This window comes from Montipora capricornis, chromosome 14 (assembly GCF_036669925.1).
Source record: "Montipora capricornis isolate CH-2021 chromosome 14, ASM3666992v2, whole genome shotgun sequence".
Taxonomy (NCBI): domain Eukaryota; kingdom Metazoa; phylum Cnidaria; class Anthozoa; order Scleractinia; family Acroporidae; genus Montipora; species Montipora capricornis.
Genome location: NC_090896.1, coordinates 28,912,349 through 28,934,769, shown reverse-complemented (window position 1 = coordinate 28,934,769; position 22,421 = coordinate 28,912,349). Strand labels below are relative to the sequence as shown.

Genomic DNA, 22,421 nt, shown 5'->3' with positions numbered 1-22,421 from the left:
ACTTCTGGGGGTTAGGAGGATCCAGCTCAAAACTGGGGGGAGATATCCTCAAAAAACATGCTTTTCTCTCTTATGCAGGGCCTTCCCTGGGCGTGCTAGAGAGTAACCAATGGTATCATGGGATGCGCCATCCGATTCTGCAACGACTTCTGGGGGTTAGGGGGGCCCAGCTCAAAACCGGGGGGAGATATCCTCAAGAAACCTGTTTTTCTCACTTATGGAGAGCCTTCCCTGGGCGTGCTAGAACAAAACCAAGGGTATCACCGGATGCGGCATTCGATTATGCAACGACTTCTGGGGGTTAGGGGAACCCAGCTCAAAACCGGGCAGAGTTATGGCCAAAAAAACCCAAAACAGGTTTTTTGGAAACAAGTCCCCTGGGATTTGGAATTGGGCCAATCCGAGTGCAGCGCCAGAGAGGTGTCGGGAGGGCGCGTCCGATGGGCACCGAGTCGAGTCCGGGGGGCCACTTTGGTGTGGAAATGGGGGTCTTGTCGGGCCTCTGGCGTCCGTGGGTCGATTCGCCCCGGGTCGAAACTAGGGCGAAAAGTTGTTGGGCCACGTGACCTAGGCGCATGGGCAGTGCGGTCCCAAGGGAATAAAACGTAGGAATGTTATCGACAAAAAACCGTCCACAGGGAAACCAAGGTGACACAGGACACCCAAACTCTGTCACGTGATAGATCTCATCGAGACGATTCCAACGAGGTATGGCACGACGGGATATCTACAATAGAACTGGAGATACGTTTTGGACGCGATCTGGCCGTGAAGATCCAGTAGTAGTTTGACACCTAAACAGGGCTTGAGGCTCTTCAGAAGTGGACCAGAGCAGTGGTGACCAATTTTGAGGGTCGGATAAGAGCTACGAAGCTGAAATTTGGCACACACCTGCGCTTGGCCTAGGAGGTGAAGCTGACGGAAAATGGGGAGAAACGGTCAAAACCGGGGGAGTTATGGCCCCAAAACCACTTTTTTCACTTATAGAGCAGAGCCTTCCCTGGGCGTGCTAGAGACTAACCAATACCACCAGCAGATGCGCCATCCGATTCTGCAACAACTTCACGGGCTTACGGGGCCCATCTCAAAACTGGGGGGAGTTATGGCGCAAAAACCACTTTTCCTCTCTTATGCAGGGCCTTCCCTGGGCTTGCTGGAGACTGACCGATACCACCGGCAGATGCGCCGTGCGATTCTGCGACTACTTCTGGGGGTTAGGTCGTGCCAGCTCAAAACCGGGGGGAGTCATGGCCCAAAGACCACTCAGGCCTGGCCAGCACGGAGGCAGACCGATAGCACCAGCAGATGCGCCTGCTCATTCTGCATCTATCTGTCCGGGTCGGGGGGTTCGCCTCGGTCCTCACCGACGGAGACTTGCAAGAAAAAAAGGCCCCTCCCCTGCCCCTGGGTGAAGGGCGGAGGAGGGGCCATCCAAGATGCGGACTCGACTCCCGCATCTTTGATGCGGAAACGGGGCACTCTTTTCCACATCTTTCATGCGGACTCGTCTCCCGCATCTTTGATGCGGACTCCACTCCCTCATCGCATCTTCCATGCATGACAAGGAAGTAACTATTAGACTTGTCAAAAAAAAAAATGGATTTTTCCAAGTCCTCCACCATGACCCGACAAGGAGTCTTTGCTGGACTTGTCAAAAAAATATGAAAAGATCGATCTTAAAACAAAGGTTGAATCTCAGATGATCGTAGCGACAGGCTACTCTACAACGTAAAATACCCCTTTTTCTTTAAAGTCGTCTGCAAAGGATCTCTGTCCTACCGGCGTAAAACTTCCTTGTACCTCGATCTCGAGCCTCGATCCGAAATACGCCAGAAAACCACTAAAAACGCTCTGATTTCAATTTTATGCTCATTCTTCAGTGAGAGAACTTAAAAGAATGCCAATTTGACCAAATTATATTTTCGATTTCTCCCACAAATTTGCCCGTCATATAACTGCCCGGTGAATAACGTACTATAGTACGCGACTCCAGCCATAGCGATCCAATAAAAGTGCATTTACGATCCAAAATACTCCAGAAAACCGCTAAAAACGCTCAGATTTCAATTTTATGCGCATTCTTCAGTAAGGAAACTTAAAAGAATGCCAATTTGACCAAATTATATTTTCGGTTTCTCCCACAAATTTGCCCGTCATATAACTGCCCGGTGAATAACGTACTATAGTACGCGACTCCAGCCATAGCGATCCAATAAAAGTGCATTTACGATCCAAAATACTCCAGAAAACCGCTAAAAACGCTCGGATTTCAATTTTATGCGCATTCTTCAGTAAGGAAACTTAAAAGAATGCCAATTTGACCAAATTATATTTTCGGTTTCTCCCACAAATTTGCCCGTCATATAACTGCCCGGTGAATAACGTACTATAGTACGCGACTCCAGCCATAGCGATCCAATAAAAGTGCATTTACGATCCGAAATACTCCAGAAAACCGCTAAAAACGCTCAGATTTCAATTTTATGCTCATTCTTCAGTAAGCGAACTTAAAAGAATGCCAATTTGACCAAATTATATTTTCGATTTCTCCCACAATTTTGCCCGTCATATAACTGCCCGGTGAATAACGTACTATAGTACGCGACTCCAGCCATAGCGATCCAATAAAATTGCATTTACAATCCGAAATTCGCCAGAAAACCGCTAAAAACGCTCTGATTTCAATTTTATGCTCATTCTTCAGTAAGGGAACTTAAAAGAATGCCAATTTGGGCAAATTATATTTTCGATTTCTCCCACAAATTTGCCCGTCATATAACTGCCCGGTAAATAACGTACTATAGTACGCGACTCCAGCCATAGCGATCCAATAAATGTGCTTTTACGATCTGAAATGCGCCAGAAAACCGCTACAAACATTCTGATTTCAATTTTATGCTCATTCCTTAGTAAGGGAACTTAAAAGAATGCCAATTTGACCAAAATATATTTTCGATCTCTCCCACAATTTTGCCCGTCATATAACTGCCCGGTGAATAACGTACTATAGTACGCGACTCCAGCCATAGCGATCCAATAAATGTGCTTTTACGATCTGAAATACGCCAGAAAACCGCTACAAACATTCTGATTTCAATTTTATGCTCATTCTTCAGTAAGGGAACTTAAAAGAATGCCAATTTGACCAAATTATATTTTCGATTTCTCCCACAATTTTGCCCGTCATATAACTGCCCGGTGAATAACGTACTATAGTACGCGACTCCAGCCATAGCGATCCAATAAAAGTGCATTTACAATCCGAAATTCGCCAGAAAACCGCTAAAAACGCTCTGATTTCAATTTTATGCTCATTCTTCAGTAAGGGAACTTAAAAGAATGCCAATTTGGGCAAATTATATTTTCGATTTCTCCCACAAATTTGCCCGTCATATAACTGCCCGGTAAATAACGTACTATAGTACGCGACTCCAGCCATAGCGATCCAATAAATGTGCTTTTACGATCTGAAATGCGCCAGAAAACCGCTACAAACATTCTGATTTCAATTTTATGCTCATTCCTTAGTAAGGGAACTTAAAAGAATGCCAATTTGAACCATATATATTTTCGATTTCTCCCACAATTTTGCCCGTCATATAACTGCCCGGTGAATAACGTACTATAGTACGCGACTCCAGCCATAGCGATCCAATAAAAGTGCATTTACAATCCGAAATTCGCCAGAAAACCGCTAAAAACGCTCTGATTTCAATTTTATGCTCATTCTTCAGGAAGGGAACTTAAAAGAATGCCAATTTGGGCAAATTATATTTTCGATTTCTCCCACAAATTTGCCCGTCATATAACTGCCCGGTAAATAACGTACTATAGTACGCGACTCCAGCCATAGCGATCCAATAAATGTGCTTTTACGATCTGAAATGCGCCAGAAAACCGCTACAAACATTCTGATTTCAATTTTATGCTCATTCCTTAGTAAGGGAACTTAAAAGAATGCCAATTTGACCAAAATATATTTTCGATTTCTCCCACAATTTTGCCCGTCATATAACTGCCCGGTGAATAACGTACTATAGTACGCGACTCCAGCCATAGCGATCCAATAAATGTGCTTTTACGATCTGAAATACGCCAGAAAACCGCTACAAACATTCTGATTTCAATTTTATGCTCATTCATCAGTAAGGGAACTTAAAAGAATGCCAATTTGACCAAATTATATTTTCGATTTCTCCCACAAATTTGCCCGTCATATAACTGCCCGGTGAATAACGTACTATAGTACGCGATTACCGCCATAGCGCTCCGATAAATGTGCTTTTACGATCCGAAATACGCCAGAAAACCGCTAAAAACGCTCTGATTTCAATTTTATGCTCATTCTTCAGTAAGGGAACTTAAAAGAATGCCAATTTGGGCAAATTATATTTCCGATTTCTCCCACAAATTTGCCCGTCATATAACTGCCTGGTGAATAACGTACTATAGTACGCGACTCCAGCCATAGCGATGCAATAAAAGTGCATTTGCGATCCGAAATACGCCAGAAAACCACTAAAAACGCTCTGATTTCAATTTTATGCTCATTCTTCAGGAAGGGAACTTAAAAGAATGCCTATTTGGGCAAATTATATTTTCGATTTCTCCCACAAATTTGCCCGTCATATAACTGCCCGGTGAATAACGTACTATAGTACGCGACTCTCGCAGCTATCACTAATAACTGTGCTTTTACGATCCGAAATACAACAGAGAACCGCTGAAAACGCTCTGATTTCAATTTTATTCTCATTCCTTAGTAATAGAACTGAAAAGAATGATAATTTGGCGAAATTTAATTATCGATTTCTCGCACAAATTTGTTCGTCGTAACTCGGCTTGGGGCTAAAATCCCTGATATATTAGCGAATTCTGACCTGAAACTGTGAGCTAAAAACGCTGCAAGCTGGGCTCCGTGAAACATTTTAGGAAATCCTTCCCTCCAATATGTTAAAATATGTTTATTTAAGCAAATTCTGATAGCTAACTTAGTAAATGTATTTCAACTCAAATGTTGTCGAAATATATTCGTCGGAGATTAATTTCCCATTGGAATGTGTGCATATTCTACATAGACTGTCTATATTTACCTATGTTATCCTGTAATACACTGTGTTTGAATTAGAATGCAAATGTCATTCATTCTTTACTCTCCGATTTTCTCTTCGCTCGATAGGCCGCCATTATTATCATATTTCCTGTACTATAGTACGTACTACAGCGGGTGATGCCCGCGTAATTTGGTGCACTTTCAGCGGGTATCACCCATAGGGGTTGTGCGAATCGGGTGACGAGATTGGAACGCGCCCTAAGTGTTGAGTGGTCTGCGGTTTCCTACCGAAACAAAACGAACAAAACGTGTCCTTCTGGAATTGTAGAAGTTATGGCTGCAAAGGAAATCCTTATTTTCTTTCTTTCCACCGTTATTTCTCCTAGCCTAAGCGACAACGTGCTTTCACTTACAGATGTAGACTTCGAAGACAGAGTGTTTGGTTCTTCCTCGCATTTTGTTATGTTTTACGGACCTTGGTGAGCTATTAAGCTTAAATATAAGCTACATGCGATAATACAACTTTTTTTTGTGCATGTACACTGTAGTAATTAACTGTATTTTGCTCTTCAATTTTAAACTGATAATTCCACAATTACTGTGGAACAAATTTCCACGAGGAGGGAAAAGATGAGAAAATATTAAGCCTGCTTGCAAGAGTTAAGTGAGGTAGCCGGCGCCTGGCGTGGAGGTCGCAAAAAGTTCGCACGTCGGTAGTAGAAAGAATCTCCTAAATGGACAGCTACGTTGTACTGGTCACAAGGCAACATGAATAACTACCGACAGCGGTCATTGTAGAATTTCATTAGTACTGAAACTGTTAAATGGTAAAGAAGTAATGTTCTGAGCTTTGAGATTTAAATTTAGCTTGCATATTAGCAGGTGTCAGCTTATGCAATAATGTGATTTGATGCCAACAGGTGCGAGCACTGCCAGAATTTCATGCCAACCTGGAGTCTTTTAGCTGAGCACTACAGCAAAATTCCTCAAAGTGAACATGTAGCAATAGCCAAGGTACTGACAAACCAAGTTCAGTTCTTGACGATATCGATGTCTTGACACAAAAACCTTTCTTTAGCCAATTTTTAGGGCAGTTTGAGGTGGGAAAATATGTTGTGGTAAAGTTGTGTTATGTGTGACAAAGTGAACTTTATGAAATAAATGTATTTATATTCTGGTGTGAAAATTTTCCCAGACAAGTCCTGTAATGTTTGTACTGTTTGTTGAGGGAAGTTTCCTCTCATCTGTTTTTTTTTCTACACAGGTTGATTGCACGAAAGAGACACCACTCTGTGCAAAACAAAACATCCGTGCATACCCAACGTGAGTGTGTATATCCGGGGTACTCTGGTTTTCCCCTGTCCTAAAAAACCAACCTACGATTTGATACCGCGCACCGTTGGCTAATAGTTGGTTGAGTACCGGGCTGCCATGCGAGTTCGACTCTGGCCGGACCAACACTCAGGGTCTTTAAATAACTGAGGCCCCAGTACTACTGTAAATACAGTTCACTCTTGAATAATTAACAATATTATTATTATTCCATGAGCTAGCATTGGATAGGAGATGGCAAATAGCCAATGAGGCGCGTAGCACCAAGTTGGCTATTACCAATCTCATATTCAACAAGCCTGGTGAATTAAATTCGTATCCAACAAGGGCTAATTAAATTCTCAACCTTCGGTTTTGCTAAATTTTATTTACCCCGGTAAGTATAAGAAAACAACCGGAAAGTGACTTGACTTCCGGGTGCCAAAAATTTTATGCTCAGCGACATTTGCCGCATTCATTTGGACCATATAAGGTCAAACGCAGGTATAATGGCTGGTAACCGAGATCCAGTGAACCAATTAGAAAGCTAGAATTGCATTATCTGAGGTTGAGAATTTAATAATGTTTGTTAACCAGTTGCCTTGCTAAAATGGGAGGTGGGTGCCGAGAGTATCCAGGGATTACTCATTGGCCAGCCAGCCCCTAGACAGTATACCACCCCCATGGCTTTCATGGCTTTCAAATCCCCACAACCCAGATATGAGCCTCCATTCCAGGCACCGGTCACACTGTTGGACTCAGTGGAAGGAAAAATAGAGGTCAAGGTGGGGTGGGTGAAAGCTCAAAAACTAATGATGAAAACAGCTCCAAATGCCTGAGAAAAATTCATAAAAAGCTGGCTGATGAATTTGATTTCAATGATCCATGCAAGCCTGCACTTATGAGTCTGACTGCTGACAGCTTGACCAAAAGACCGCCCAAGAGAAATGATGACTGCTACAAGCGATGACCACTAAAACAAGGAATGCTAGAAAGATTACCTCTATGCCGAGGGTGGTTAACTTAGTTAAATTGGCATTTAACTAAAATGGTGAATTAAGTCTGTTATTATTTTTTTACTATTGTTACAATAATTATTGTTATTATTTGTTCTTAAAAAGAAGAGATGACAAGTCTTTCAAAAAGCAGGTTTGCTTTTCTTTCCTTTATCAAGGTTAAAATTGTATTTTGATCATGGTGAAATCAAGAGATACAATGGAAAAAGAAGAATGAATGACCTCAAAGCTTTTGTCAACAAATTTCTGGCAACATCTGAAGTAAGATTTAGAACTTTTGTGTTACTAGTGATTATTTTTAGTACCTGAAGCAGTGTTTTTAACGGCTCGTGAAGGTTGGCATCATGGAAATTTTTGGATTATCGAATTGCTCTTTTGATGGGATTACCTGCATTACCACAGGTTGATGTTGCCATTGGTCGAGAACAAGTGAATAGTGTACAATCATCTCCATCGTCATCATTATTGTCATAGTCATCATCATCGTCATCATCACCACCATCAAGGCATATCACTACCCTGGTCCCAGAGGTTTTTATTGAGCTGCGAGAGAGCCTCGAAGCGGTGAAGATGAGTCCCAAAGCGGCAAGAAGAGAGATACCTTGGACATCATTCTCACTTACACCAGCTGTCAAACGCGTCAAATTGATAATTACAAAAGGGATCAGTGGCAACTTACCAATCATGCATCCCCTTGGTACATGTATTACCAGTCAAACGAACCAATGATATTTATATGCATGTTTGTCCAAAATATCAACCAATCCGAGCCTGAGGGTCACATCCTGACCCTGGCATCTGCATGAAAGGTGAGATTCAAGTCCAAGGTAACCAGAGGTTTTTCTCTTCTCACCGCTTCGCGTCTCGACTTTGCCTCTTCGTGGCTCTTTCACGGCTCTAGAAAAACCTCTGGCACCAGGGTAGCATATCACTTGCCTAAAGGAAAACACCAGTTCCTGTCTGTTGACCAAAGTCAAGTCCTGTTGTTAAAACCTAGATGGATGACCATCTAGGATTACCCCTTAATCAGGTTGGTAAAGTGGTCACTAATCACTCTTCCAGCTTCTTCATTTATATGTGAGCAGAGTTTCAGTTCATCTCAACCTAATGCAGAGGTTTCTCTCTGTGTAATGAAATTGACTCAGCTAATTATGCCTGGCTGAGTTCCTGTGCTTCAGGAATCACACATGGATTTAATGAAACATGGTCAGGTGTCATTATTGTGCTCCCAAGTTCTCTCTCTACCTAAACCCCAGCCCTCCGTCATAAAGCAGCCATTTAAAGTGGTTAGCTGCTTGTTACCTATAACCTGTTTATTAGTTTTACCAAATACTAGGTTAGAGTTTCGTTTTAGGAAAAAGAAAAGGACATAACAGAGACAAATGAACCAGATAATGGCCTTTACACGCTGACAGCAGATAACTTTGACCGACATGTGGAAATGGGACTTCATTTTATAAAGTTCTATGCCCCTTGGTAAGTCAGGTGTTTTTTTCAATAGGATAGTCCATATAGCTATTAATCTGCCTGTAATACAGTACTTGGACAAAATTGTAAAATAGTGGCATATGCAATGAAAAAATATTTACAGGTACCTTGTATGTTTCATGACAGGTGTAGCCATTGCCGCAAACTGGCACCCACGTGGAAAGAATTGGCTGAGTTTCATAAGGACAATATGGATATCACAATTGCCAAGGTACATGCCCTTGTCTCAGCCATGTTAAGAAGACTCATTGAACTGTCTGTACAATTTGTTTCTTCCTTTATTGCACGCATACTTACACAATTGTGCATGTATTTGGCCTTCTCCTGTCATGTTGATCAAGTGGTCTGTTTTTGATAAGCCGACTGTTAACTTGTATTCCTTTGACTGATGCTAAATAATTTAGAAGTTGATGTAATATTATTAAATATGGCTGGTTTGCCTTTTGGTGTCTCTTGCACTAAGGCCGAACACTAACCGACTGTGGCATCCTTGCTCCTAAATGTGAACCACTGAACTCAAATTTAGTTGAAGGGATGTATTTCTTTTGATGGCAACTCAGGAAGGCTAAAAGACCACATTTGTTTTAAGACAACATTGGATGCAAATGGTTGGTTTTTAACAAAGTGAGAGCTTGAAGAACGTAGGGGCACTTAAGGGTTGCTATATGTTTCACATTTTTTCAGGATAACAAAGGATCAAAAGCTATTTATGATTATTTCATTGCATTACTTGACATCATCATCTGTATTTCTCTTCAGATTGATTGCACAACAGAAGGTAAAACGTGTGCAGAACATAAAATCCAAGGTTTTCCTTCACTTAAATTGTTTAAAGATGGACGCGAGGTTTGTACTTCCAATTTACAGTAGCAAAGCAAATCTTGTACCAAAATTGTATGTTGCTTTTAATAACTCAGTAATCTTGTCCTTACTCTTAAGTGAAATTGTATTTACATAAAGCATAATATGAGTAAACAAGAAAACAAAACCTAAATTTGATAATGGGTAGTGCAACTCAGCACACACTCTTTTAATTAGGGGGAGGGGAGGGGAGGGGGGCATGAAAAACCGCAAAACCACACAAAATTGCTCAAAACCAAAATTTTGAACAATCTGATAAATGCAGGCAAAACCATCAAAGTCTAGTTTTTAAAACCGTAATCTAATAGACCTTATTCATAAATGGCGGTCACATTTATAGTTCTTTTGTCCACGTGCAAATTAGCCTACCAAGCCTCATTTTAGAGCAAGAATTCTTTTCAATTCACTGTATGGTGTCGAGGCTTGGAAGGCTAATTTGCACTTCGACAAAAGAATTATAAATTGACCGCCATTTATGAATAAGGTCTATAGAGCGTATGAGTCTGCATTGGAGACTACTCGATAAATGGATGTAACGTGTTCTCGCTAATTTTAATAGGAAGCTTAAGAAGCTTAAGAACACGCTTTTTTGAGATGCAGACGACAACTGGAAGTGAACTGTTTTTCATTTTAACTTGTCTTCAGACAACCACATTTACATTGCTAAGTATCTTTTCTCCATTACAGATGATTCGTATAAAAATCTGGGAGACACCACTGTCCTAGCACGAGAAATGTACTCTTCCGGTTGCCTTCCGCGTCTCAGAAACGTGTGTGCTTAAGCTCCCTAATATTTTTAGACAATGTTCTCGTAGCCATCATCGTCGTAATTGCTTACGGTCCCTAATGATGAACTGAAACCGTACTCCAAATACTGTAGGAAAAACTGAAAAAGGAATTGGATACCAAAACCGAAAACTTGCTTCTATCTTTGCCGAAAATTGTAAACCTAACGCTAAGAATGGGAACGACCACAAACCGCAACAAAACAAATACTAAAACCGAAAGATTTCGGCACAAAAATGGAAAATCCGGGAATCCTAATGCCATCTTCTAAAATGGTTTATTGTTGCTTTAGGTGGATATTTACGAGGGGCCTCGTTCTCTAGATGACTTGAAGAATTATTTGACTTTGAAGATCTCTGAGCATAGTCTTCTAAGCAGTGCAACAACTGACAATAGCGAGTCAGCTGAGGAGGTACCTTCTGATGATGACCCAGACATGGAAACACAAGTAATAGGCCATTTCTGACAGATGTCATGCAGTTAATATTATTATTTTCGAAAGATTTGTGATCCTCGCATTTGTGCGGACAATTTAAGCAATTGTCTCTTCTAGGCAACTAAAAAATTCAGGCAGCTTCTACGGGATTTGAGCCCATGACCTCTGCAATGTCAGTGCAATGCTTTACCAACTGAGCTATGAAGCCACTCAGTTGGGAGCAGGTCAAGTAATTTAAGCAATTGTCTCTTCTAGGCAACTGAAAAATTCAGGCAGCTTCTACGGGATTTGAGCCCATGACCTCTGCAATGTCAGTGCAATGCTTTACCAACTGAGCTATGAAGCCACTGAGTTGGGAGCAGGTCAATTTGTTGGGTTCAAGTATTCCTGTGAAAGGACTGATGAATGAAAGAAAATAGTGTATCTTTGAAGTGCGGGTTCAAAGTTCTCGCGCCACTTTCTCAACCAATCAGAAGTGAAACCAAAACCGATTGTGGCTCGCACATGCACTTTTTCCCGCGCTTTGTGTCGGCTATTTGTTATTACTTCGAGTTGTGATTGGTTTACTGAATTGTCTCCGTCCCTTTTTATTGGGCAAAGTAATTACTTTGGTTCTGGTTGTATGACACTCGATTGAAACTCACTTTTTGAGTTGATTTTATTTGATTTCTGTACAGCAGTGTCCCCAATTAGTGCCCCAGTGCCATTATTATTATCATTATTATCTATTAATATTTGATATCATTTCTTAGCTGTTAGCTTGTGATACTGAACAAGTTTGATTTCAACTAATTTCTCGATTCTTGGCTACAGCTACCAAGTAAGCTGTCAAGCATTAGAACTACATGTAAGCTAGAATAACAGAATGTTCATGGTTTATTATGACAGGAAGCCTGTATGTTTTGTACGTCAGAATGTGAGCCGATACTGGGTGGCAATGACTCAGTCTTTCTTCATGAATTGATATATACTCTGTAACATGTACCCTGGTCTCAGAGGTTTTTCTTGAGCCGTGAAAGAGTAGCGAAGCGGGGAGAAAGAGAAAAACATCTGGTTTACCTTGGACTTGAATCTCGCTTTCATGCAGATGCCAGGGTCAGGATCTGACCCTCAGGCTCGGATTGGTTGATATTTTAACAAACACGCAAATCAATATGATTGGTTCGTTTAATTGGTAATACCGAGGGGACGCGTGATAGCTAATTTGCCATTGGTCCCTTTTGAAATTATCAATTTGAGGCGTTTTGACAGCTGGCGTCTGCATGAAAGTGAGATTCAAGTCTAAGATAACCAGAGGTTTCTCTCTTCTCGCCGCTTCGCCACTCTCGCCACTCGTGGCCCTTCGCGGCTCTCTCGCAGCTCAATAAAAACCTCTGAGACCAGGGTATCTAACATGAGGTTCAAAACTATTACTGTTATTCTTTTTTACAGATCAAGCCATTCCAACTAACTGACAGTACTTTTGATGCAATGATCAGTGTCGGGACAACATTTGTTAAGTTCTATGCGCCTTGGTAAGCTTACTTCTGAAATTCAGTCATTCTACGGCTGATAGTAGATAGATCAGGATTCATGTTTATTTGAAATGGCAAACAGCAGGCTGCTTCTTGTCTCAAGAGCATTAAAATTCCTTATTCTTATTCACCCTTTCTTTTAAGAAGGTACCTGATACCTGTAGCAGACAGGCAAGGAATGAGCTAAGTTTCAAACACGATTCTTCCTTTTTTGTCAATATGCAAATTGTAGTTTGAGGTTTGCAATTTGCCGTAAATGTGATGCTGGATCTGTCTATTGGTTTGTTTTACCTTAAATTGACACGTTCTTCAATTTTAACGCAACTTTAAAGAAATGTGAAATAATGACATGATCAAGTAGGATAGACCTAATACATTAGCCACTCTCAACAAACTATTTTGATCGTAGTGTCGACGAGCCTTTGTACATTGTAACTATTCTCACTATCCTGTGAAGAAACTTAAGAGAAATATCGTTATGTTACTACAAGGCTTTTAGGAGAAATGTCCTTGTTCTTTCGTATTGAAGTTTCCTTGAGAATTATGGAACAATGATTGAAGATAAGTTGTGTCCAAAATATGATGGATGGAGCGTGGGCTATTTTGAAAGAGATTGAAAAATTCCTGGTTGTGCTGTTTCAATATTCTTTTGGATCACTGATGATGGGTTCTTTCATATACACTTGTCCTAAGCAGGCGGTATAAAAGAACAGTGATAACCACAGGCGCCCAAGCTCAGTGTGAGCATGGCCGACAAAAATACAAGTATTTGTATGGGAATCCCGATAAAAAGCTGAAGAAGATAATTAGATGAAAAAATTCTCTATTAAAAAGCCTAGCCGTATTGCCAACGTGGGTATCTTCCTTCCCGTGTGGTTATTTTCCAGATCCCACGCGATTTGAGCCATTTCAAAATTTCGTGGTTGCCAACGGTATAATAAAATCCCAAGGCTGGAAACTAAATTCTCAGGTGCCCCCAATTTGAGTCAAATATTCCTAGATAAAATGTTCCCACGGTCACAATTCCACATCACAATCAATTGACAAAGATTAAACTTTCATCTCAACTCACCACCAACGCAATAGCAGTCCTACGAGCGACCTCAGGCGGTTATATTGCAGGGAAACAGCTTTCGAAACGTAGGCTTCCACACCACATACTGAGGCCACGGCTTCGACCTTTGATAACGAACTGAGCCTTACCGGGGTGGCAGACCGTAGTTTTGCCAACCGCAAATTTCTTGGGGGGCTTTGGGCGCCTGTGGAATAACTAGCAGATTATGGAAAGACAGTTGCTATCGTCCTGATCATCATCGTCATTATCGTTATCCTTGTGTTAATCTGACTGTAGGTGTCGGCACTGTCAGGAACTTGCTCCTATCTGGGATCAGCTCGCCAACAAGTGTGCAGACAGTTCTTCTGGTCCGAGAATTGCCAAGGTTTGGAAGTCATTTTTGAGAAGTCTTTACTGGCTCAGTGATGCATAAGTTTGTTTCAATTGGATCTGTAGAACTGAAACCAAAGTAATGACTTTGGCCACTCACAACATATGCCAATATTGAAAACAACCAATCATAGTGCAAGACAAATGCATTGATCTAGCTCAAAGCGCGGGGAAAACGTGTGTGAACAGGGGGCATTACTAAACCACGAAACAGCGAAACAAGCCTTAAATTTGTACCAAGTTTGCGCATCGCGACACGCTCCACTGGAGACCGAGCCTACCCTCTTTGCAGATGCCGAAAATTTCTGAACAGGATCAACATCTGCTGAATTCAGTTTGCTTCCTTGGGAGTTTCAGTGTTCGAGAAAAAAAAAAGTGAAAAACTGAAATAGCTGCTTCGGTGTTTCGCTGTTTTCTGGTTTAGTAATGCCTGCCAACAGGTCGCAATCAATTGGTTTGGCCTCTCCTTGTTATTGGTTGAAAATGTCATGCAAGATTTTGGTGCCAAGCACTATGCGTAGAAATGCAATGCAGCAATCTTGTGAGTATTTTCAACGCCCCTTTAAGAACTGGTCTCGGGTTTTTTTCACGTACATGTAAAGGCCCTTCAACATGCATTCAACACTTTGTTGAACCAAATGTTCGGTGCGTTTGAACAGGTCGTCCAACATTGTTGAAAGCGTAAAAAATGTTGAAAGCTTGTTCAAAGCGCGTTGAATCAAGGTTAAAACGGTTTAAACTTTCATTCAACATCGATTCAACTTTTCCTTTGTTCTCGAAAATGTTTAATGGTGTTGAAGTCGTTTGAACACTCTGTTCAACAATTGTAGAACACACGCATGCTCACATCAGGCCACAAAAGTCAATATGGCGTAGTTTATCTGGACGAAAGAGACTGCTTTCTAGTAAGTGTTGGTTTTTCTTATGTTGGCGCAATGTTGGAACCATTTGAACGGCCTCCACACAACTTTGTTTTTGCGTCCAACTTTTGCCCAACTTCCGTTCAACTTTTGTTGAACCAAAGATGGTCAAATGTTGAAACTGTTTAAATGGGCCTTAACATCCAAGAGTAAGAGACGGATACATTCGCTAGGCGGAGGAACTTTATTTTTTATCGTATAATACTTGCTCGTAGCTCCCGTGATTAGTGAGTTTTTAATTTTTAAAAATACGTTATTGACAGAGTTTGCTCCTTTTTTTTAACTCAAAATGAGTCAAGCTAACGGAATGATTTAAGTTATGCTAATGATGAAATTTTGACGACACTTAAAATAAAAACTTGAGGTTGTCATGTATCTTGATAAGCAAGCGCGTAGTTTTTGTCCCAAAATAACGGACCTTCAAAGATCGTTTTTGTCGTCAAGCAAAGATATTTTCATGAAAGTTATAAAAACTGTGGATTTGTAACCTTGTATACTTCAAACTTGAAAGGCGAAATCTTGAGCCTTTGGGCTTCAAAGATTGCTTATTTTGATTTTGATTTTGATTTTCTGAAAATATAGCTTTCCTTCTTGCTATCCATTGGTCCAGTAAGGCTAAACGAGCCGGACGCTGCCTCTTAAATGCTGGGGGAAGGCAATTTTTTGGACTCAGCCGTGTGTGAATTCCTTGATATCCAGAAACGCAAGGAATAGCCCTCTTTCGATGTATTAAAATTCAGTCTAAAACAAAAGGCATCATCTCGAGGCTCTTGGGAATAAACTCATACAAATCCATATATTTATTCGCCAGAGCCTCGAGATGATGGCTTTTGTTGAGGACTGAATTTTAATACATCGAAATTGGTCTATTAGAAGCATGCTCAATTTAGTGATATCCAGTGCGAAGTGTCCTGTTAAGTCGAAGCGTTTACTTTCTGTTTCCAACAGAGGTCAGCGTTATTTTTACCTCAGCGCAAAGACAGCTTCCCTTTTTACTCTAGGAAAAGATTATCCCGAGTGATGTTGAAGTTTGGGATAAAATTGTCTGGCATCTAGTCAACTCAGGCATTTTATTAGACTCACCTGGGGGTAAGATGTTGGTGTGGCCCCCACCTTTCAGGATGCAGTGCCGCATTTGTGGAGCGGATTCACGTTACATCTGCGCGCTATTTAATCTGTTGAAATGTTCAAGAAGCCAATCAAGACATTTCTTCTTAGGCAATTTTTTGAGTGATGGTTAATACAAGAGACTTTATAGGGATAGTTAGATTTGTAACCTATCATTACATTTGAATCGGAGAATTTTAATGCTGTATTTATTTTATAAAGAGTTGTAAAGCGCAATTGACCTATTAATTTTTTTTAAAATAGCGCTCTGGAAGTAATGAATTGATGATGATGATGATTATCATTATTATTATTATTATTAATAACCTTATTATTAATAACCTTATTATTTATAACCTTGCATTTTTGGACATACAGTATCGGTCACCTGATTCCTAGAAATACTCCTAGTCGCTTCATTCCATGGAAACCGGGATAAGCTCCGGCCAGATGGGCCTTCTGGCTCGTATGTAGAGAATTTTTTACCTGTCTTGTGTTCCCTAGGTTGACTGCACAGAAGAGGAAGAACTTTGTCAAAGTTTTGGCGTAAGTGATTTAATTATTTGTAAAGCTTGTTTGCCGCTCCAAAGGAATGCTGCAGAACTCTGAAACCTCGAGTGATTTTTCGGAATTTACTTTTAAAGGCCCATGTTCAACCAACGACATTGGGCGCGTTGAATTTCTCACAGACGGAAAATCCGAAAATCACCGGCGAGTACCCAATCAAAACGATGGAACTAGAAGCGCGCAATGTCTTTTTCGGTAAACATGGGCATTTTAAAGCTTTACTGACAAGAGGAAATAAATCCACCTGTGTTTGAAAAATTAAGAAAACCCTGGAACTGTTTTGTGACCAAAGGTCTAGGAGGAGAGCTTAGAAGAGACAAGTGAAAATGGGTTTGTCTAATGTTTAAAGAGGTGATTCTGAAAACGCTATTGTCTTTGCTAAAACTTAGTATCGTTGACAGGCTGTCGCTTGGTTGATTTTGGACAGGCTCTGAAATAAACACTTTCTTTGGCGTTGAATATTGTGGTAAAAAACAAATCGACAGTGGTTCAGCGTTGTCTGTACTCTTGTCGACAGCGATATTCGTCATCACAGTGGTGATGATGAATACGTGTATCGTTGTCGATTTAAGCAATAGAGGACGTTTTCCGTGTTCCCATAGACCTTATTCATAAATGGCGGTCACATTTATAATTCTTTTGTCCACGTGCAAATTAGCCTACCAAGCCTCATTTTAAAGCAAGAATTCTTTTCAATTCACTGTATGGTATGGAGGCTTGGTAGGCTAATTTGCACTTCGACAAAAGAATTATAAATTGACCGCCATTTATGAATAAGGTCTATGCCTCATCTAAACACGAGGGGGAGTTGGGAGAATTCGAGACAGTTATGCAAACCCCAGACGCAGTCGAGGGTTTGCATAACTGTCGAGAGTTGGCCCAACTCCCCCGAGTGTTTAGATGAGACTATGGAAACTCGGGAAAAAAGTCCTCTATTGCTTTTATAAAATATTCCTCAAAGATAATTCGACAAATGAAGGTAAATGCTGGTTTTTTTACTTCTTGATTGAAACAGATTTCTTGATACACGCTCATATTTCCTACCAGCTAATCAAAACGCGCGTGTGACAATACATAACTAATCAAAATTCGTGTGATGTCACAGCCGTGTTTCCATACATCTAAACACAGCTATTGACCAGTGAGAGTGCGCGTGCTATCCTAATTATTTATAAAAGAGCACAGACAACACGCTGAACCACTTTCGCTTTGTTGTTAATTCCCCAGTCCGGATCCTGCCACCTACTTGTGTTCGCCTACGTTTGATAATTCAGTCACTGTACTTTTCTACATCAATTTGCTTCGATTTGAGGTGAAGGAGAAAACGAAGAGCAGGGGGTCAGTGAGCCAACTCAGTCTTATAAAGCGCAACATGTCTGACAGCATCCTTTGTGATTCTTAGTCCACAGATTTATGGTTGCCGAAATGTGTCAATATTCGATATCGCGTATATGCGTTTGATAATTTCCACATATTGACAATAAAAATAAAAAAATAAAAAAATAATAAAATAAAATTCAAATATATTTGAGTTTTTTCAATACATTCGATAAACTATGTCTTGTAGCAAAATTCGATAAATTCAAGCAATATTCATTCGATGGTTCGAACAAAATTTATTCGATAATTCAAGAAATATTCATTCGATAATGCACGTGACCTATCTTCCATATTTGGATAGAGGGCTTGGCAACTGAGATTACTAAATGGTGGTGGATAAATGTGAACTAGATTCGGAAGAGGTAACCAATCCAATCGCAGCCAATGTATTTATATATTATAATGGCGTTGAAATGGCTCTTTCTGTTATTCTTGTCATGGCAGATACTATTAATGATCAACGACAGTCTTTGTTTCTTGAGCGTGGTGAATGTTTTTGCGAAATTTATCGATACTGGTGGCAACAACTTGCTGAGACTGAGAGAAGGAAAACCAGTGCTGTGGATTTAGGCACTAAGCCCTCTTGTAAAAGGAGCGGACGCGGGAGATCATCCCTCGATATACCACCTGCTATTTTGGAAGAATTGAGAGGGCTTGGGTTCACTTGGACTCGCATTGCTAAAATGTTAAATGTTTCTCGTTCTACGATTCACAGACGTGCGACAGATCATGGTCTTCAAGGTCTTAGTACGTTTTCAGACATACTGATGCAGAACTTGATCATGCTTTTACAGAAGATTATATTTCCCGGCATGGACTCACCACATGTCAATCCTCCCTAATTGGGCACTTAAGATCCCTGGGACTACGAGTTCAACGTGACGGAGTAAGGACAAGTCTAACAGGAGTGGATCCTGACAACACTGCATTGCGTTGGGCCGCGGTAATATCAGAGACTGTCGTTCATGAGTAATAGTATCTGCCATGACTAGAATAACAGAAAGAGCCATTTCAATGCCATTGAATACATTGGCTGCGAAAGGTAGGTTACCTCTTCAAAATCTATTTCAAATTTATCCAGGCTTAGCGCCAAAGGCTCCCAATCAATTTGTTCCGCCATTTGTAAACTCAGTTGCCAAGCCCTCAATCCAAATATGGAAGATAGGTCACGTGCATTATCGAATGAATTTTGTTCGAATCATCGAATGAATATTTCTTGAATTCGAATGAATTTTGTTCGAACCATCGAATGAATATTTCTTGAATTGTTTCATAAATGGAGGAGAGAATCGAATGCGTATCAAGGCGAATTTATCGAATTTTGCTACAAGTTTATCGAATGTATTGAAAAAACTCAAATATATTTGAATTTTATTGTCAATATGTGGAAATTATCAAACGCATATACGCGACATCGAATATTGACACATTTCGGCAACCATACCGATTTCGAGTAAACCGACTTTCAACAACTCAGTCAGCTCCTCATAACTAAGTTAAAAAAGTGCTTCTTTAAAAAAAGAAACTCCTACTCTAAAATCACTCACCTCCCGTTTTCCCTAGAAAATGAAATATTCTAGCTGGTAGAGCAGATCTATTGTTGTTAATTTTCCCTATATTAACTCATTCCACTGTTGACAGATTTCTGCATACCCCACCCTGATACTCTTTAGCAGAGGAGTTCAAAAGCAGGAGTACAAAGGCCCAAGGGATTTGAACAGTCTGTATAACTTTGCTGTCCAACATCACGACGAATTGTAGCACACATCAAACACGAAGCACCAGTCAACTGATGATGCAGATGAAATGTATATACGTCATTGGCTGTTAAGCCTGGTTTTCACCATCGACGCCGCAAGCATAAGCACAAGAAGCATACGCAAACTCAGTAGCTTGTAGTTTATTATATTAGAGCCTTTTGTTAGAACAATAGACACTAATTAACAAGTAAATGCGCCTGCGTGTGCTGCTTGTGCAATTTACCAATAATACAATAGACACTAATTAACAACAAGTAAATGCGCCTGCGTGTGTTGCATGTGCTTATGCTTGCGTCGCTAGTGAAAACCAGGCCTTAAAGGGAACCTCCACTAAAACAGGAATATATCTTTAAAATAGTTAACATAATGCTCTCAATCAAAATTGTTCGAACGTTTTCCAATGGAATCGTTTGTATCCGAAATAAATGAGTTTCAAAAACGCTTGTTTTGGTTTTTATATTTCCCGGGCGCCGCCATCTTAATAATTGTGACGTGCCATGGTTGCCCTATTGTTTTAAAACAAAAGCTCTTTGTGCTAATACAAAAGAGCAACCATAACACGTCACAATTATTCAAGATGGCGGCGCCCAGGAAATTTGAAAACCAAAACGAGCGTTTTAGAAATTCATTTATTTCGGATACAAACGATTCCATTAGAAAACGTTTGAACAATTTTGATTGTAAACATTATGTTAAATATTTTGAAGTTGTATTCTTTTTTTAGTGGAGGTTTCCTTTAAGGTGTCAGAGAGACCTCTTGCCAACCGAGCTCGTGGGCCGAGCTACAAGAAATAGCCTGTGCTTATTCTAGTTTAATATATTTCCGGTGCAAAGCACAAGAACATTTAATTTAAGCCTCAAATAAAACAAGGAGATTAACTTACAGTTCGTCCTGAGAAAGTAAGGTTAGTAAAATAGTTATTAGGGGTCTTTAAAGCTACGAGAACGTTGTCTAAAAATATTATTTTCCGTTACTCTAATAATTTTGCGAACACTCGAAGTCGTTTGGCTTGAAAAGTGTGAGAAAGAAAATTGTAAATACGTCGTCAGGTCCTCTCGTCCTCCACATGACCTCAATCATTGATCATTTCACGTCGTTGTCAAGACAAGAACGGCAAAGAAATGTTTTAAAATGTAAAACGCACGTGCAGGGCGTGCAGAACTATTGTTTTTGCTAATTAAACCTATCGTTTTGTGGCATTCGCGTAGCCGTCTTCGTCTTCCTTGCTTAAGGTCCCTATTTATATCTTTTTGTGATCAAATTGCGCGGAAAAGCACAACATGAAGTCAAGCTTTGGCTTTGGTGTAGAATACCATTATGGCCTGGTAAATAATGGTAATTGAACTGAGTGGAGTGCAATTTGGTCTGAAATCATACGAGTGATTTTAAAATCGAACGAGCACGAAACGCGTGTTCGATTTGAAATCACAAGTATGATTTCAGACCAAAATTGCACAACACGAATATCAATTACCACTTTATTACACCCATTTAGAAATCACAATCGCTGAAATGTAGGATTTTAGTCAAAGCCAATATTTCATTGATCTAGTAGGGAACAAAAGTTTAAAATTCACCACACAATAGTTTTCTTTGTCCTTCATTTTCCTGCAATATGGTTGGTTACCTTAAACAAGCCTTGAAATTTGATTGGTTGTTTTGTTTTAGTTTTTCTTTCTCGTTGGCTGGGGAAATGGTGCGATTTGAGCAAATAATAGTGCGATTTGGGAATAAATCACACTGCTGAGAGCCAATCAGATTGCAAGGAGTGATTTCTAAATGGATGTAATAAATTGACCGATCATCGTGCGCGTACTATGTAAGAGAAGTTGTATTGTAGAATCTTGAATGTCGGTTTGGTCTTAAAATGCTTACACCAATTAATGTGAACTGTTCTTTCAGGCCTTAACTTTATTGGATCTTTGATATAACTTGTATTTGTATTTGTCCAATAGAGCTTTCCTTAGCTTTAAATAATTCAAAATGATACTTGAAGCTAATTGCAATGAAGTAAACTTTTGCATAGAATATATGTTATGGGAAGAATGTGGATGGAAAGAGGCCTTTTGCAACAAACGATCACATGGTACAAAACCCGCGTGCTGGAGGGGAAGCTCATTATTATTCCCCAACTGGGACATTAAAACAAAGAGACCTGAACCAGTCAAGCTTGACTTGCCTTTGCTTTAATGTCCCAGTGGGGGAATAATAATGAGCTTGCCCTCCAGCATGGCGGATTTTGTGCCATGTGATCGTTTGTTGCAAAAGGCCTATTTAAATTGTCTTCATCTTAATCACACACATTCAGCGTATTTTCCTACCCTTTTTCATAATTCACTCGGTTGAAATGAGAGAGTGTTAAATAATGTATCAATACATTTCTCTCTGTTACCGCTGATCTTTCCTTTCCAATGAATTCATAGTCGTTTCGTCAATCCCCCCCAAGGGTGAGGCTAAATCTTGTGGGTGGTGGGTGGTTGGTCGTGTTTGTTTGAAGATAAAAAAGAGAGATATATGAGCTCCCTCATGCTCGGTCCAAATTTGCAATTGCCCCAAGAGTTAGGGTTAGGGTTAAAAAGTGTGTATACATGGAGGATCTCGGACCCACGACAGACGACTCACGACCCACCCACCCACCCACGCGATTAGACACTTCCCCCTTACCTCCCTCAAAGTGAGAATTTCAATTGTTTAGTTGCATGTGTGTTTGTATTTGTGGTATCAGGCTGATTTGGCAACAGAACGGGAACATCATATTGAATCAAATTAGAGTAGAA

At 40.3% G+C, this 22,421-nt stretch overlaps 1 protein-coding gene and 2 non-coding genes across 4 annotated transcripts; 1 reads left to right on the top strand and 2 right to left on the bottom strand.

The window, feature by feature from the left end:
* Positions 1-5,346: 5,346 nt before the first annotated feature.
* Positions 5,347-20,029, top strand: LOC138033004 (thioredoxin domain-containing protein 5-like). Of its 2 annotated transcripts, none has more exons than XM_068880739.1 (12): positions 5,347-5,532; positions 5,974-6,067; positions 6,318-6,376; positions 7,539-7,641; positions 8,735-8,856; positions 8,995-9,079; positions 9,628-9,714; positions 10,808-10,963; positions 12,383-12,465; positions 13,817-13,904; positions 16,441-16,482; positions 19,525-20,029. In XM_068880739.1, the coding sequence occupies exons 1-12, from the start codon at positions 5,387-5,389 to the stop codon at positions 19,642-19,644; spliced, it is 1,185 nt and encodes a 394-aa protein (XP_068736840.1). In that variant the 5' UTR covers positions 5,347-5,386; the 3' UTR covers positions 19,645-20,029. The 2 variants fall into 2 exon arrangements, with proteins under 2 accessions (XP_068736840.1, XP_068736839.1); XM_068880738.1 differs by lacking the exon at positions 19,525-20,029 and adding an exon at positions 18,328-19,455.
* Trnav-gac (transfer RNA valine (anticodon GAC)) lies at positions 11,087-11,159 on the bottom strand. The gene has a single exon. It is a non-coding gene; the product is annotated as a tRNA-Val (tRNA).
* Positions 11,225-11,297, bottom strand: Trnav-gac (transfer RNA valine (anticodon GAC)). The gene has a single exon. It is a non-coding gene; the product is annotated as a tRNA-Val (tRNA).
* Positions 20,030-22,421: the final 2,392 nt, after the last annotated feature.

Excerpts from the sequence above, each read along its gene's own strand:
- LOC138033004 (XM_068880738.1), top strand. The coding sequence starts at position 5,387 with ATGGCTGCAAAGGAAATCCTTATTTTCTTTCTTTCCACCGTTATTTCT. Across the intron at positions 6,377-7,538 it reads AACATCCGTGCATACCCAAC|GTTAAAATTGTATTTTGATC; the intron begins GTGAGTGTGTAT and ends TCCTTTATCAAG. Across the intron at positions 13,905-16,440 it reads CTGGTCCGAGAATTGCCAAG|GTTGACTGCACAGAAGAGGA; the intron begins GTTTGGAAGTCA and ends TGTGTTCCCTAG.